The following is a 17,267-nucleotide window of genomic DNA, read 5'->3' as shown; positions in this document are numbered from 1 at the left end:
AACAGACAGCCATCATGGCAGGGGCGTTATTGAGATTTTTAAAATGGGATGGCACAGGTGATTTAACTGATGTGGGATGGTAGCATTTTAGAAACTGACCGAAATCTCAGAAGAATTTTTCCAACATCATGTTGAGTCTCTGCCACAAAGATTTAAGACAGTTTTGAAGATAAAAAGAACGATGAGACACAAAGGCTTTAAAATAAATTATATAAAGTAAAATACTTCTATCAAACACAAAACAAGCATAAGTCAGTTAAAAACTGAAGCAACACAGCAAACAATTTTTAAAAGGAAAAAAAACATGTTATGGCATAACCTAAACCACTCTTTCAGTAGGCTCTTCACTATAAAACACTATAATCTGAGAAAAGATTCAGCTTTTCCTTTTCCTACGGTTTAAACGCTCTATTAGAATCCAATAACGCTCAATTAATGCTGTTTGCCTTCTTCCTCGAGCCTCCTGGAGAGACTTTTGATTGGCTGCCAGTGACATCATCTGTACGCGCGGACCGGAGGCCGTTGAAGCGACAACCGCTCCCCCTCCCCTCTCAGCCAGCCACAGAGAGAGGCAAGCAGCTCGTCCAAATCCCTCCCACCGCAGGGCCGGCCCTGGACGTACGAGGAGGATCAGATGTAATATTAATGAAGTCGCGCATTGGCTCGTACTCGCGTCATTCCCACTGCGCGACTTCTGTAGGCTGGCAGACTTCCTTCAATATTATTTCTGGACAGCAGGGTAAAAGTACTAAAAAATGTTGCCGAGCCACAACACTGGGACGGACTGAATGGAGGCCACGTTGTCGGGGAGCGGAGATAATAAATCCGTCTACGGTCAACCGCGACACTCACCGGTAAGCAGAAACGCGGGGCAAGTTTGGGAATCAGTGGCACAAGTTGTTCTTGAAATGCACGGTCATAGAGATTTCACACGATTCCATAATTAATGAAGCGGAATATTCAATTGCTGGAACCATTTTGAGTATATCTATCTATATAGTATATCTATATATATAGTGTATGTATGCATGTGTGTGTGTGTGTGTGTGTGTGTGTGTGTGTGTGTGTGTATTATAAATTCTCTCTTATTTTATAAGCCCCGCAGGCTTAATGGGCTTCAGTCCTGACAAATGCGGCAAAGTTACAATCGGTACCTTATTTTTCTTTATTTTTATTTTTCTTTATTTTTTTGTTTAAATCAGTCATCCCGTATTAATCTTTTTAGAAATTATTCACGGCGGTGGTGTGAAATTGGATTTCCTTCAGTCTGCAGCTCATCTGATCAGTTAGTCTCCTCCTGAAAGCCATATCACATTCTCGGCACGTTCTCATGCCGGTTTTTTCAATGAATTTGGCCATGAATGATTTCTGCTTTTGCTGAACCTGCACCGTGCATAAAGGATGGCAGCGGCCGGGACAGGCAAAGCTCGGCGGGTGTCTTTACATAATATGCCAAGATGACATGCTTTTAAAATGCTCAGGCTTCTGATCCAAAGGAAATGCCACCCCTCTTTTTTGGTACCCCGTCTTTCCATTTGGGTGAGACAAAACTGCAGCGTAGCATTGATGCAGTATTTTATCTTTTTTTTCTTCTTCTTTCTCTCTTTACCTCTTCCTGTTTTTGAATCAGCCACACCAGAGTTGGGATGAAAAATTAAGCATCACTCACGTGTGCGTTATCTGGGGGATGATTCATATTAATTACACCCAAAAGCGATTCAGTTACAGGACAGTCTTGATGATTTCACTGTTTATTATTAGTGGCTGGTCTGTCACACCTAAATTTTGCCACCAACTTGGGTGTCGCCCTGCAGGTGTTGACATTACTAATATTTGGCTTCTGCAGCCGTTTCCTAGTTTGCATGGTGTTCAGACAGACGAGGGGACGTCTTCTCGCAGCCGGGATTAATTCAAAAACTTATCCTTTCCACAGAGCGACTTGTTGAGTTCTCCGTGAAAGTCCAGTCCTCGGTCTCCCCATGCCTCCATCTCCCCTCGACGACAGAATTGTGGTGGCGCTGCCAAGGCCAATCCGACCTCAGGAACTCCAACTACGCCTGGACACCAGCTACCTGGACTCCATCACCACCAGCAGCATCGACAAGACCGTAATCAGCACCACCGTGGTGAAGATCCGGGCGACGGCCAATCTTGTAACGTATATGCCCTCATCCAAGGGCTCCACGCGCTCATTGTCGTGTGGATGCAGCAGTGCCAGCTGCTGCTCTGTCACAACCTATGAGAAGGACAGCCAGAGCCTCAGCCACAGCCAGGTGAGCGCCAGTAGCCCCAATCTCAGCTACGCCGGGCCCCCTACCCCAATGGTCAGCAGCCATGAAGCATTAAGTGCTCCCAGTCTCGCCCCAGGCACGCCGAAGGCCCTAGCCACCGTGAGGGTCATCCACCCCAATGAGCTGGCCAAGCGGATAACCTGCTGCCCCATGGGTCACCCTGTGGGGCCCGTGCCGGTCATCATCGACTGCCGGCCCTTCATGGAGTACAATAAGAGCCACATCCGGGGGGCCGTGCACATCAACTGCTCTGACAAGATCAGCCGGAGACGGCTGCAGCAGGGCAAGATCACTGTGCTGGACCTCATTTCCTGCCGTGAGGGCAAGGACTCTTTTAAGGGCATCTTCTCCAAAGAGATTGTGGTTTATGATGAGAGCACCACGGACCCGAACCGGCTGACATCCACTCAGCCTCTACATGTGGTCCTGGAATCACTGAGGAGGGAGGGCAAAGACCCAATCATCCTCAAAGGTAACACCTGAAATAGAAGCATCAAAGTAAGAGATAAGTGAAAAACAAGCAACTAATGAGGGCTTTCATTTACAAAAGGGGGGTAGAAACCGCAATTTCATGGGGTTTAGCCTGACTTTGGAGGGACTCTGTAGCAATTGTCTGATTTAATCAGCGCTAGAAGCTTAGTCGCAATATAAACTAACATGAAACAAATGTGGTAGAATAATAGTGTGTTTAAAGCCTCCTAAACTTTTGTCTCTATTGTTCGGGCCAGCTGATTTTCTTTCTTTTTTCTGCCTGTCACCACAGCGTTTTAGTTTTATCACCCAGCGCTTAAGCCTCACAGCAGTTATAACACCACAGATAGCAGCTTCTGCATCCACTGCCTGCATCGCGCTCATGCATAAACATATGCACACGCTCTTTAAGAGCTTTCTATATGACTCGCACTCACCTTTTTTTCCCTTTTATTTTATTTTTCTGTTTTTTGTAGAGAGCTAGAAGCAGCTGTTAGTAAATAAGGCAGCCTGGTGAGATAGCAGTCCCTGGGTCATTGCCATGTTTTCTATCTTTGGTTGGTGTGTTTGAAGCTGGAGAAGTATGTTGTGTTTGGTGGGTTTGGGGGTTGGGCTGCGAGTGTTCCTGTATGCCTCCCAGTCACAGCCTAGCCGTAAGATCACAGCACCTTGATCTCGTCTCTTCTCGTCTGTTGCTTTCACTTGTTCCTCTGGTCCTCCTGTGTACTTTGATAGACGAGGCTTCTCCTCAGTCTCTCATCCTGCACGGGTGTCTGTCTGAAGCTGCCTCAGTGGGAGGAACAGGCAGACTGTCTTGCTCTTTCTTCCTCTGGTTTAATTCTTGCAAAATGCAAGCATCCTCTCTGCTAAAGGGGATCAAATAGCACAGGCTCACTTTCCTCTACTTTTATCAGCATCGGCGATGGCTAGTTTCTGCCTTCTCGTCACATGTGCATTCTTGCCTTTATTCCATTCTGCATACATGCATGTTTTATAGTATGTAATATGACATTTTTTTTGTTGCTGTAAGGGCTTTGATTTCTGCATCTTAATGTGCAGCCATGATTATTCTTTACTTCCTTAAATTATTTGTTGAAATGTGTTATTTCAGGCAGCAGTAAAAATAACACATCTGGAACATACTTGTGCAAATGCTGTTGAATAATTTAGCCAGAGTCTGTTATTTTAGAGCTACCAAACATGTCTCCATCATGATTTATTGTAAATATGGCCACGGTGTGTGCCTCTACTTCACTGGAAACACAAGATCTTCCGTCCCCTGCCCCGCTGCAGCTAAAAGCAGATATAGGTTACACCTAATCTGTCAGAATTGCCATAAACAGCATGTCAGTAGTGTTGGAGGGTTTAGGGTAAGGGCTGGAAAAAAGCAGGTCTGTGGTGCGAGAGGCCTTGCGAGGCAGAAGCGGTAGCTTCTGAACAGGAACTGAGCCAGTGGCTTATGAAAGTGATCGAGACACTTCTCGTGTTTTTCACTTTTGTCAGTTTTAGTCGCAGATAATGACAGACAGTCACACTTGGCAGACTTCATCTCACGGCACCGTGCTTCTTCTGGGGGTTCTGCTGTTCTCGGTTTACTATGAAAGCTGAATTTGAGAATAAAAATATGCTTATTCAGTTTGAGCCAGAACTAATTTGCATTGTTCACATTCTCATTTGCATTGTGCGGCTAGCTAAATTTGTTTTTCCCAAATATAGATTAAAATGGCAGATATTTGCTAGTTACTAATGTTTAATGGAGTAATAATAGAGTCACAACAAATTGCAATAGAGGCAGCTTTTATTTACAGCTAAATATTTTTGCTTTTGTGTGCAAAAGGATGTGTATATCGCCCAATGTTTTAGAGCCTTTGTTGAGTTTTTGCTCTAAAACTGGGAAAGCAACTCTGAAACGCTGTCATCTTTAGTCACAGCTAAAGGTGGACAAACATTTATATTTCGACAGATATATTTTATTCACGGCCACCTGATGAATACAAGTAAAAATGTGCACATTAATACCCCTGTTTTAGTGTTAATTTTGGTCTATACCAACTCGTGATGGATAGCTTTCCCTTTAACCTTCCCTAACGCGGCTTTATTTTGACGTTTAATCAGCTTCCCAATGAGGTTAGTCAAAAGAATTATTGTTATTATAATAATGCAGTTACCTCTGCGCAGTAGAGGTAAAAGTAAATGGTAAGATTACAGGTTGTAATTTTTCAAATTTAGGTAAATGGCCTGTATTTGTATAGCGCTTTACTAGTCCCTAAGGACCCCAAAGCGCTTTACACATTCAGTCATCCACCCATTCACACACACTGGTGATGGCAAGCTACATGTAACCACAGCCACCCTGGGGCGCACTGACGAGGCAAGGCTGCCGAACACTGGCGCCACCGGGCCTTGACCACCACCAGTAGGCAACGGGTGAAGTGTCTTGCCCAAGGACACAACGACCGAGACTGTCCAAGCCGGGGCTCGAACCAGCAACCTTCCGATTACAAGGTGAACTCCCAACTCTTGAGCCACGATTGCTCATTTATGATACGTAGCCATTTTATATATACACCCTGCTAGTACTGGGCTGGACCTCCTTTTTGCCTTCAGGACTGCCGTCATTCTTCGTGGCATAGATTTGACAATGTGATGGAAATGTTCCTCAGAGATTTTGGTCCATATTGACATGACAGCATCACACAGTTGATGTAGATTTGTTGCACATCCATGGTGTGACTCTCATGTTCTAGTACCTCACAAATGTGCTCTACTGGCTTTAGATCCAATGACTGTGGAGGTCTTTTGAATACAGTGAACTCATTGTCATGTTTAAAAAAAGTTTGACATGATTTTAGCTTTAGTAGTATTTTAGGATGTGGTATTTAAATGATGCTCACTTAGAACTAAGGGGCCCAAAGTGTGTCAAGAACATATCCATCATGATATTACACAGCAATCGCCAGCCTGAACTATTGATACGAGGCAGGAAGGATCCATGCCATCATGTTGTTTATGCCAAACTCTCGGCATGCCATCTGAATGCCGCAGCAGAAATCAACACTCATCAGACCAGTCAGTGTTTTTTTCCAATCATCTGTTCAATTTTGGGAGCCCATGGAAATTGTACTCTCAGTTTCCTGTTTGTAGCTGGAAACAGGAGTGGCACCCGGCGTGGTGTATGCTGTTTGCATACTTCAAGGTTTGACATGGTGTGCATTCGGAGAGGGTGTTCTTCATACCTCAGTTGTAACAAAGGGGTATTTCATTCATTTTTGCCTGTTGCAGTACGGTCTTTCTTCTCTGGCATCAACAAGGCATTTTCAGTCAGAGAGATACCGCTCACTGGATATTGTCTGTTTTTCATACCACTCTCTGTAAACCAGAGAAATAGTTGTCGGAAAATCAAAGTAAATCAGCAGCTTGTGAAACACTCACTTCTGGCACCAATAACCATGCAGAGCAGAGTGCAGAGTCACTTAAATCACCTTTCTCATGCTCAGTCTTCATGCATCAGTGCATTTAGCAACTAAGGGATAATTCCTGGTGGAGACCAAAAGGAGAGCTAAAAGTAGAACAGGGCTTATATTCTTGAGAATGTTTAAATGATAAACTTTGCTTGATATAAATATGTGTGTAGTCTTTCTGTTGAGAGATAATAATAAGTGAGAGGAAAAAATGTCCTAATAGTTTTATTTCTTTAGGCAAGATTTTTCTAAATGGCCATAAAAATACAGATACAATATAGCTTTAAAAAAAATAACTGTAAAATATTGTGATTTCTCTAATCTATTTAACAAGAGTTGTACACCCGATACAAGTGCTTTACTTGCACCCCCCAAAAAGCCCATAAAAACAATAACATCATGAATATTATTCATATTATTATTAAAATTGTTCACTTTTTTGGGCATTTTCTAAAAAAAAAAAAAAAATCTGGACATGAACTCCATTTCAGTGGTAATTCCCCAAGGTGTTTGAGCGTTGAGCTTGTTGTTGCAGGTTCTGTGAACACTTCCCTTTCTTATATTTACCACAGTGTAATTACTACCATGATAATGAGGGCTTGGCGACTATCATACCACGTTTAGGGTGATGTCTTTGTTTAACAGTGGGGCTGCTTTACGATGGAAACCGACAGTTGACAGGAGTGTCACCTGCTCTCCACCACAGGGGAAGTTGTATGGTTGTGCGATGACCTCACATGGCATTATGTCAGCCCTTGCACTGTGAACAATACATGAACTGATACTCGGACCCCTCCCCAGAGCTCCTGTGCTGAAGGGAACCTTTGGCTGATGGTATCACTGGTGCAAACAGGTGCAAACCGGTTATTTGGAGAAGTGAAGTGAATAGTGTATTTAAAACTCAGTGCACCTATTTACCTTCACATTAACAGGTAAACAGATGCGCCTGTGTGTACATGAGCTAATGGAAAATGTCCCGCAGGCAACTTAAGGGTCTGGTTCTCAAAGCAAGTTCACTTGGCCAATGGCTTCATCCTATTATCTAAATGCAGCATTCAAATTAGAACCAAATATAACAGTGGCGTCTGGGGTTTGTAATGTTTTCAGGGCTTCAGAGCTTTTATCTGCTTTTATCAGATGTGTATGCAAAGCTTGGTTGTCCTGCTTAGCTGTTTCGTGTGTCATGTGGTGGTCAGACACATAAGCATGTTTATTTTTAGCAAAACTGCGCTCCTGTGGGAATTGAACCTTTAACCCGTGCCATGTCAGCTTCATGCTCTATCTGCTGACACCAAAAAGGGTCCAGTCTGGATTTAGAAAAAACAAACTGAAGAAAAAAGTGTTGTTTGAGAGTTTAACTCATTTTTTTGAAGCATTAAACCGGCCCTACATCAGCCTTTCTCTCTCCATTCACAGGAGGCCTTAGCAGCTTCAGGCAGAGCCATGAAAACCTGTGTGAGCACTCGCTGCACCTTCACGAAGGCTTGGACACGGGCGCAGCTGCTGGCCTGACGGGGGCTCTACCTCACTCCCTGCCCTCCACCCCGGACATAGAGAACGCAGAGCTGACGCCAATCCTGCCCTTCCTCTACCTGGGGAACGAGCACGACGCTCAGGACATCAAACTGCTGCAGCGCTTGAACATCGGCTACATCCTAAATGTAACCACCCACCTGCCGCTCTACCACTATGACACGGGCCTCTTTGTCTACAAGCGCCTGCCTGCCACCGACAGCAACAAGCAGAACCTGCGGCAGTACTTTGAGGAGGCGTTTGAATTCATTGGTATGAAAATCACCTCTTAGCTTCACAGTACACATTTGGAGTCTCAAGCTCGGCCATCTCATTGGGAAGCTGGCATATTTAAACAGTCACATGACATAAAACTTTCACTGCTGGTTGCACAGAGCTGTCAGCAGTTAAACAAGCAAAAATGTTGGTTCATAAACTGTCTACATTACAAGAGCTCACATTGTGTCATGTGAGGTTATTGCACATAGTATAAAAATAATCTGTATGTAATGAGTACTTCCTTTTGTGTGTTTTCTTGTAAATCTTCTCGTGACTCACACTTATTTCTTTAAATTCTAGTGCAGGAACTGCTTGGTTAAAAAAGGAAAGGTCATGAATCATCCCTCTGACACTGGAATAGTTGGTTTAGAGCAGCTCGCTCTCACGTCCTTTGAATGCATTCACTTTATTTTCTGAAGGTTGTAGACAAAACCTCAGAAATTCGGCATTGTTAGACGGATTCAAAAGAGTTTTTGTTTAGTCTTGGGTTGAAGTATTTGTAAAAAGGATGAACTCATTCACCTTTTTTCTCTCCCTTATCTTATACATACTCCAGTCCCCTCCACGTAATTAAAAATTTTAATGTTAGGAACACAAAGAGATATTTTATGTAAGGAAACAATAGTGCTGTTTTTTTCTCATATGGATGACTAAAGTTTGTTTAAACTGGATGGCTCACATAGTCTGTATAGGCAGGAGCTGATCTATTGAAATTTCTTTGCTGCCTGAAGGGAGGAAGGTCCTAGATCTAACTTACAATCAAAAACTCCACTTAGCTGAACTGAAGGTTTTAAAAGAGCTCCACGTCCTGGCATGTTGGATCCAGTCAATTAGATCTGTAGTTGATGAGCTGCTGTAATGCAGTATTAACTCTTTCCTCATAAAGACGACATTTGACGACCTGCCCCGTACCCCTAATGACGAGTTTTTAAACCTCTGTATATATCAATAAAGATGAGGTTTGATGACCATTAGAGTAGCTTCAGGGTTTTTCCGAGGGTAGCTGCATAGACAGAGGCCATCCTCAGTAACTTCTCATGCAAATCTAGTCATTTTGTTCTCTAATAAGGCCTGAAACATGACAGAAACCCCTCAGTTCAGAAAAGAGCCTTAAAGGTAGCTCCTAGTAGCATTTCACGGTGTAAAGACTTAAGTAGATTAAAAAAAAAACCTTGTAATCTAAAGTTCAGAAAGGTTTACTCTCTGAACACCTGAAGCCACAAAGGAAGGTTCATTATCCAATCATGTGTGATGACTGGACTTCCTCATGGGCTTTAACTGTTTCCATGTTCTTTCTGCAGAGGAAGCACACCAAGCAGGTATGGGCCTCCTGATCCACTGCCAGGCAGGCGTGTCTCGTTCAGCCACCATTGTGATCGCCTACCTGATGAAGCACACCTGGATGACCATGACGGACGCCTACAAGTTTGTCAAAACCAGGAGGCCCATCATCTCCCCGAACCTTAACTTCATGGGCCAGCTGCTGGAGTTTGAGGACGACCTCAACAGTGGAATAACGCCACGAATCCTCACGCCAAAGTTGATTGGTGTGGAAACTGTCGTCTAGATTAACCTCTCGACCACTCCCCCTCCAATGCTCGCACTTGTACCAAGTCTCCATCTGCCAGCGGAGACTGGCTGATCTGAGCCAATTTGGAGTGTGAGAGTCGCCGAATTTTTCTTGACTCTTGAGAGTGCCAAAGCTCTGGGTCGGTGGCGAAGAGAAATGCCAAAAATCCCCACTGTTTGGACCTGGCTGAAGTCCCAGAGGAGAGAGCTAGAAAGACAGGAAGCGGTCGGTGGCGAGCTTTCCATTTGTGACTGCAGAGGAGCTTAAATGACGGAGAAGGAAATCTGTTTGGAAAAGAGATTCTGTGCGCTTGGGGGTAGATATTGACAGAAGAAACTCTTAAAGCTCACACTGTGGCACACAGTTTATGTTTGCAGACTCAGGCGGGGTTGGCCACGGCAGTGCCTGTCCAAAAAAAACAAAAAAACAAAACAAATAAAGACTTGTTTGGTGTGTTAATGTTGTTTTATTTTTATACAGGGGTTTATGGGGGTGACCATGACAAGCCCACAGCGGCTTACTGTGCAATAATTTCAGAGTGGAATGCAACTGAGACCTTGATCTTATGTGTATATATCGGACTTGATAATACAAAATATTTCCAGCTCTTTGCTGAACAACAGTTTTGATGTTAATGTAAATTACTGTTGTTCAGTTCAATGTGCATAAGTATGCTGTATTTTAGGCAGAGGTAGGAGATGGGGGGTGGGGGGGCTTATGGGGTTTTCGTCTGCTGAAACAAAATTCATACTGAGTGCGTTTTCTTCACTATCTTCATTTCTCATTCCTGCATCTACATGTGGATATCTTTTAGCAATATACATAGTAATAGACAGCCATATGAGCTTTTCTTTTCTGTTTTTTTTTTAGTGCATGGCTGCTGGCAGTTGAAGGAACACTTTGAAATTACAGTGAATATTGTCAAACAGGGCTACTGGAGTTGTTTAATGTAACACAATGGAGGAATATCACTGCCTGCTTCTGTATCCTAGTCGTTTTATTTCGCTCCAGTTCATCCGTGAGCCTGCTCTGTTGTACTGTTAAGTCCCCGTTGTGGCCTCATCTTATGTTCTTGTCAGTGCCCTATATTTTGAGCTATGGTTCAGCCGATTCTAAGGTAGCAAAGTTGAGTTGAGGTACAAAAAAAACCATGCACTTCCACTCGTGGGTTACAGTTTAATGTGACAATGAGGGTGGTGGTGTGGTAGCAGCGTGACCATCGTCTAATCTCATGCAACTCCCTGTCACGAAGCTACAGTTAAGTGAGCTCTTCTTCCTTGCATAGGCAAGCGCTGCTGTCACGTGCTGCTCTAGTGCCTCTATCAATGCCTTAATTCATGCGTCACCAGTGGGCCTGCGCATGGCACTCTTAACATGTACGCACGAATGCAGAACACGCAGAGGCCAAATGTTAGCTCCCAGGCAAAACTGCCCTGCTCCTTTGTCTCAGCTCTTTTCACACACGAGAGACTTCACGTTGCCTCGCTAGCCTGTATAAATGATGGCATTCTGTCATTCGGATAACATCTTTAAGTTAATGCTTCTCACCGCTTCATGCAGACATGGCCAAAGAGAGTGAAGAAGATCACACTGATCACGTCTTTCAAGTGTGGCGGGTATGCTTCTCATTGAGTTATTAATCGAGAGATGGCACACTTTTGAACGTCTCGTCGCCATTGCCACCAAGAGCAGGGTCTCTATCACTCTCTGCGCGTCTGTGTGCGTGCTGCAGGGTGCTGCTGAGAGTGCTGCGCCCCGTCCCTGCCACAGGCTCAGAGAAGGAGATCTCTCTCTCTGTCTTTCATTGAGAAGAGCAAATGCATCATAGAGGAATGTTTTAATGACATCCGTTAATTAGATGCTGAGTTGGTGAGATAAAATGTTATTTCCATTTTTCTGACATTCGGGGCATTCTCTGGTGAGCTGAGGCAGCTCGCAAAGTTGCACGAGAAACACGCCTGTCTGTTAGGATGCATGCAAGACTGTTGCAAAGCGGTCAGATTAATAGAAACGTGAGTGTCTGAAAGGAGCTACGCAGACATCACCCTTCTAAGATTGTTTCTGCCATTCTTAATCAACGTGCGGACGTTTAGGAAGAAACCCCTGGAGGTTAAAATGCTCTTTGTGCGACTCCAACCAAGTGGTGGCATTTGAAAGGAAATCTAATTGTAAATGAGCTCGGCACGATTATATGCACTTCCTGCTTCACTAATATACTCACCCCTGACCCATAAAACAAAAATATTAACACTCTACTTGGTAGACTTCGCTCTCATCCATGTTGTAGATTGCTGCGTTGCTGCTGCACATGCGCTGAATTTTGCATTCATCCTAATTTGTCTTGGCGCATTTGATTGTCTCACCTGTTGAGTGCTCATAGTAAAAAAGGAAGCATTTACCTACCCAGGTGGGATGAGCTGCGGTTTAAGCCTTTCCACTCATAGAACCGATCAGTCACTAAAGACCTCGTCTAGAGCTAAATGTGTGCATAGCCATAAAATATTCAGCAGATCAGCACTGTTGGAAAATTTAAACGTTCCTTTTCAAACAAAGAAAAATTGCCTTGTTATCGCGTGGAAACCATGCGTCTTTGACCTAATTGGTTTAGATTTGATAAACCCAAGGGCTTTCAAAGTTTTCCCAGTACATAAAAGAGCATGTAATCTTTCAACTGAAGTTAAAACAAACACCCAGTGATTTATGCCTTCTTCCCGAGCTGATTTGAAGCAGCTTCCTTACAAATTACGGTCCCAGTTCTCTTTATAGTCATAATGTTCTTCTGGTTTCTGTTCAGCTCTCCACTGTCTGCATGAAATAAAAGGCATGCAAAGAAGCACAGGGCTAAGTATCAGTGTCGAAAAAACATCTGCTTTGCAGTCCACTGTCTGTAAACAAATTATATCTTAAAACCAAACCCGAAAGGTTTTTTTTCATTGTTGTTTATTCAGTTTTGAAGAAAAAGTTCAGTCGGTAAGATTGAGACGTTTTCATAGCAAAGTGAATACGCATACAGTGCACTCAGTAAGGCTTTACAAACCAACATTCACGACAATAAGCTTGAAAAAAAAAATCCCTCATGTGAAACTTCATGCTATGCAAAACGAACGAATATATAACGGGCTGTTTTCAGCTATCGTTTGATAGTTTCGAGGTCTCTGTGAACATTTCGAGCATGAATAACAAGTTTGCAGCCTCAAAACGTGAGATTTGTGTGATTCACCGACAAAGAAGTTTAAAAAAAAAAAAGTCTGTCCTATGTATTTTTTTTTTTGTTGTTGCTGTTGTCACTGGTGTCTACTGGTGCTTTACAATATCTGATTATGATGAAAAGGTATAATAATAATAATAATAATAATAACCATTTACCACACGTTTTGTAGATATTTGGTGACTACCATTTGCCAATAAAAAGAAAAGAAATCAAAAGAAAAAAGAGAGAGCTTATTATCTGAGCCATTGTTGTAAAGGAAAAGTATACCTTTTCATCCCATTTGCTGATTCTTACAATCGCAGAGGCACATGGCTTTTTTTGTTTTTGTTTAAATGTAACGATCTATTTGACTGAATAATGTAACCGTCATACTGTACATTGCTCTCCGATTGGAAACGAAGCATGCTGTGTGCTCTTGGTCTGTGAGGGACACTCGCAGTCATTATGGTGCTGTCTGTTTTTTCTCACATTGCTCTTTCTGTAGAGGCCATCGCCAGACTGACAGCTCCAGAAAGGCATCTGGGTCTTTTCCCTTTTATTCGGAAATATGGTTCTGTATTAGAACAATATCAAGCTGTCACGTTTGATGTGCACTCTTTACGACTAGACTTGTTTAAGAGTCTCTGCTTTGGGCTCAGGCTCTGGTGACAATGGGCTTCACTCTACAAGTCTCTATATCTTTCTTTGTGTCTATAGTAAACAGTCAAATATATACAGTATATAAATATATATCTATTTTCTTTGTATGCATATATTCATTACTATTTTTGCACTGACCTATGGACAGATGGATTTATTTTTTCCACAAAGGGTGCTATTATAACGGAGGCCTTCTCCCACACCTTTTTGCATGACTTGCTCAAAATTCCTCGACTGGTCTGTCATCTCTCCTACTCTCCTCCTACTACTCCTTGAACTGTTGCAATTGAAGCACTGTAATTTTGTAATCCCTACTCGTGAGCTTTGAAATAAACAGGGAGGCTTGAAATTTTGTTTGGTGTACTGGATGTTTTTCTCCTTTCCGTCTCAACAGTTCTTCAGCCACTTAAGATGAAAGACAGCCAGTTTCCAATATATTTTACTGGCATTTAATTTAATTTGTTATTAAATCTGTGACAGATGTTTCATGTTGCATTTAAAGCTATTTATATGAAAAAATGGTCAAATTTCTGTGTAATATTTGACTTGCCTAACAGTCCCCTCAGCTAGATGAGGACTTTTAGCATTTTGCAGCTGACTGTTTTGGTTTTATGGCCCACAGCTTTGCTGTTTTTGATGCAGTTTTCTCATTTACGACCGCAGCAGGCAGATATTTTGATGCCAAGTTTCAGACTGAGAGACCAGTTGAATTGGCTAATGTTCATAACTATCTGCGAGTTGTATAGACATCCAGCTTCTTGCTCTATTGATTACTTACACTCACAGGCCACTTTGTGAACAAAACCATTTAACTGGTCATAAACACAAATATCGAATGAGCCGATTACATCGCTGCAACCCAATACTCTGAGGCAAATGGACATGGTCAGGATGACCTGCTGAAGTTCAAACTGAGCATCAGAATGAGGAAGAAAGGTGATTTAAATGACTGTGAATGTGCCATTGTTGTTGGTGCCAGATGGGCTGGTCCAACTCTAATTGGTTCAAAAAAACTGAACAACAGAAGAAAAAAATAGTGCCTTATCCTGGTCTTAGTCTTTATTTTTGCTCCCAGGTTCACGTAACAATATGAAGGCATCGATCCATCCTGGCTCGTCTCAACTGTTCAGGCTGGTAGTGGAGGTGTAACAGTGTGGGAGATCTTTTCCGCGCACACTTTTACTTAGTGCTACAACCTACCTGAGTATTGTTGCTGACCATGTCCATCACTTTATGACCACAGTGTATCCATTTTCTGATGGATTTTCACAAAGCTGAAATCACCTCAAACTGTTTTTTTTTGACCATCAATGATGAAGTTAATGAGTTCACTTCACTGAAATGGCCTCAAAAGTCACCAGATCTCACTTCAATAGAGAACCTGTAGGATGTGGTGGAATGGGAAATTCACATCATTAATGTGTAGCCAGCAAATCTGCAGCAACTGTGCGATGTTATTGTGTCAGTATTAACCTCCAGCACCTGTGCCCCCAAGGCAAAAAGAGTCCCACCTGATACTAGCAAAGTGTACCTAATAAAGTGTCCAGAAAGTGTATTTAAATGTAAATGTTGTGTCTAAAACTCCAAAGTGACCACACAAAAAAAATGCAGGTTTAGTAATTATTGAGAACTAAAAAGCACAAAAAAAATAAATCATAATTTTTGGACAAGAGAAAAGAGAAAAAGAAGTCTTGACAGGAGACGCTGTCTTGACATCTGAGCACCCAGAGGAATACACAGCAAGAGTTGTGAATTATCTGCGCTCCCTTCCATTGAACCATGTGTCACATAGCTACAGGAGTTATGAGCCTAAATTTACTCCAACTTTACAGGCGGCTGCTGCCTCATGGCTAGTGGGGAATGGGGGTCAAGATCTCTCCATAGGAACAAGAACAAAAATAGTTTTTAGTGTTGTTTCTAATTACGAACGATGAGTGCCACGACTCATTAATCCTTTCCTATCAGCACTGGGCCGGCTGGCAGCACCAGAATAGCCCTGATCTTTGTGCTGCTGCACGCCGCTCTCCAGTGAGCCCTGCATGGACGTATTAGGCAAAGGGGGCCTGAGAGGAGGACCTACCTTTCCTGTACACACACACATACACAGGTGCACACACACATACATTCATACACGCACAGTCAAGTGTGTGCATACTTCCCAGTCAGAGGAGAAGGTGACATAATCCAGAGAGGAACTCCAACCTTGAGGACGGCTGCGCTGGTTACAATCAAAACTGTTTTCCTTTGTTGCACTTGGGTGACGTCTCACCTAAATGTCACTGCAGCAGCACTCTGCTGAGACCTTGTGAATAAAATGCTGCCGGTCAGCAAACTTTATTATAAACTACACTAAATGTACAATATGGATTTGAGCTAATGGGCAGGCAAAAGGATTGCAAAAAGTATGAAAGAATGGTGAACAGCTTGATTCTCCTAAAAATAACTGTACTTAAGGATTTATTTGGTGTATTAATTTGATACTGTGACCAGGTTTTCTCCCAGTGTATTTTACACGTCAGTGACTCTAAAGTCTGCCAAAACAGTCATAAAATATGATAGAATTCTTGGCTGAACTTCCCACTGCTAACGTCCACTAGAACCGCTGTGTCTTCCTCCCCTCACTCGCAACTGTCACTGCAGATAACCCCCCCTGCTTAAGCCTGCTTGTGCAGGAGGTTTCTTCCTGTTAAAAGGGCGTTTTCCCTCCCCACTGTCGTCAAAGTGCCTGCTCAAAGGGGGTCATCTGATTGATGAGGTTTTCTCTGTTTTCTCTTTACCTTACAATATAAAGTGTCTTGAGGCGCTATGTGAATAATAAATTGATTAAATTGATTTGAATTGAAATGAATTGAAAATGAGTGATCTTGTTGCCTTTGAAATTGTTGCTTTGAAGACAGGGACCAGATCGAGACCGCTCGCAGTCAGCTCCTGTCTTTAAAGCAACTTTGGTGATAAAACAGCAGTGATATGGAATCAGTATGCTGTCAGTTTGGGGTCAAGTTGGGAAGCGTGATGAAACAAACTCGAGAGAATCATAAATTCCTCCGCAAATGAGGCAGGTTTGCTAACCAGTTGAACGAAAAGCTTTCTGGAAATGAATGTGTCGCAGACGAGTTGCTCTCTGATTCCAGTGTGTTGGCAATGTGTTTCTAAATTAGACGGCAATCTGAGATTGAACGCAGTCAGTCCAAGTCAGACTGCAATTTTTTGGAACACGTTGCCTACCACCTGTGCCTTGTGACTGAAAGTGGTCGGATGGGTTCAGCATTCAGGACCCTTAGTAGGCTGCTGCAACTACTGCAAATGCAATCACCAGGAAACCAAAGAGGTTTAGGAGGTTGCCCCCCCTTAGAATGACTTTGCCATTAGATGGCGAATTTACTTCTTCATTTCAATCCCTCAAACCTTACTTGCACAAACACTTGATGAGGAAATCTTCTGCAGCTGTGTTCTGAAGGGCATTAGCCACCGTTTAAAGAAACAAAGCCTCACAATGTGAACAGTGTACACCATTCTGAGGTATCAACACCAGAGCCACAATAGCAGAAGGAACAATTCCTCAGCTGCACACACAGCAAAGCAGTCTTACCTTTTCTGCCATCTATACAGGCAAACATTTGTTGAGTCACTGTTTTCGCTCACTCACTCAGGCCAAAAAAACCAAAATGCTTTTTTTTTTAGTAGAATAGGCATGGATTTGATCCCCGTCTGCACAGAACACCTTATTAAGACTGATTTCTTTGGTTCCTGATTAGTGGTTTTGTGCAGGATAATTATTGAGTTTTGTAGCTTGATTATCTTTTAACAGATTCACATTAATGTTTTCTACTGTT

General features: G+C 42.8%; 1 protein-coding gene across 1 annotated transcript; it reads left to right on the top strand.

Annotated features, from left to right (window-relative positions):
• The first annotated feature begins 564 nt into the window (after positions 1-564).
• dusp10 (dual specificity phosphatase 10) lies at positions 565-13,786 on the top strand. Its single transcript, XM_006792578.3, has 4 exons — positions 565-854; positions 1,934-2,763; positions 7,640-8,008; positions 9,316-13,786. The coding sequence occupies exons 2-4, from the start codon at positions 1,980-1,982 to the stop codon at positions 9,579-9,581; spliced, it is 1,419 nt and encodes a 472-aa protein (XP_006792641.2). The 5' UTR covers positions 565-854; positions 1,934-1,979; the 3' UTR covers positions 9,582-13,786.
• The last annotated feature ends 3,481 nt before the right edge of the window (positions 13,787-17,267 follow it).

The sequence above is a fragment of the Neolamprologus brichardi genome, chromosome 15 (genome assembly GCF_056152115.1).
Source record: "Neolamprologus brichardi isolate AB-2024 chromosome 15, ASM5615211v1, whole genome shotgun sequence".
NCBI classification, from domain to species: domain Eukaryota; kingdom Metazoa; phylum Chordata; class Actinopteri; order Cichliformes; family Cichlidae; genus Neolamprologus; species Neolamprologus brichardi.
This window is presented reverse-complemented; position numbering and strand designations above follow the sequence as displayed.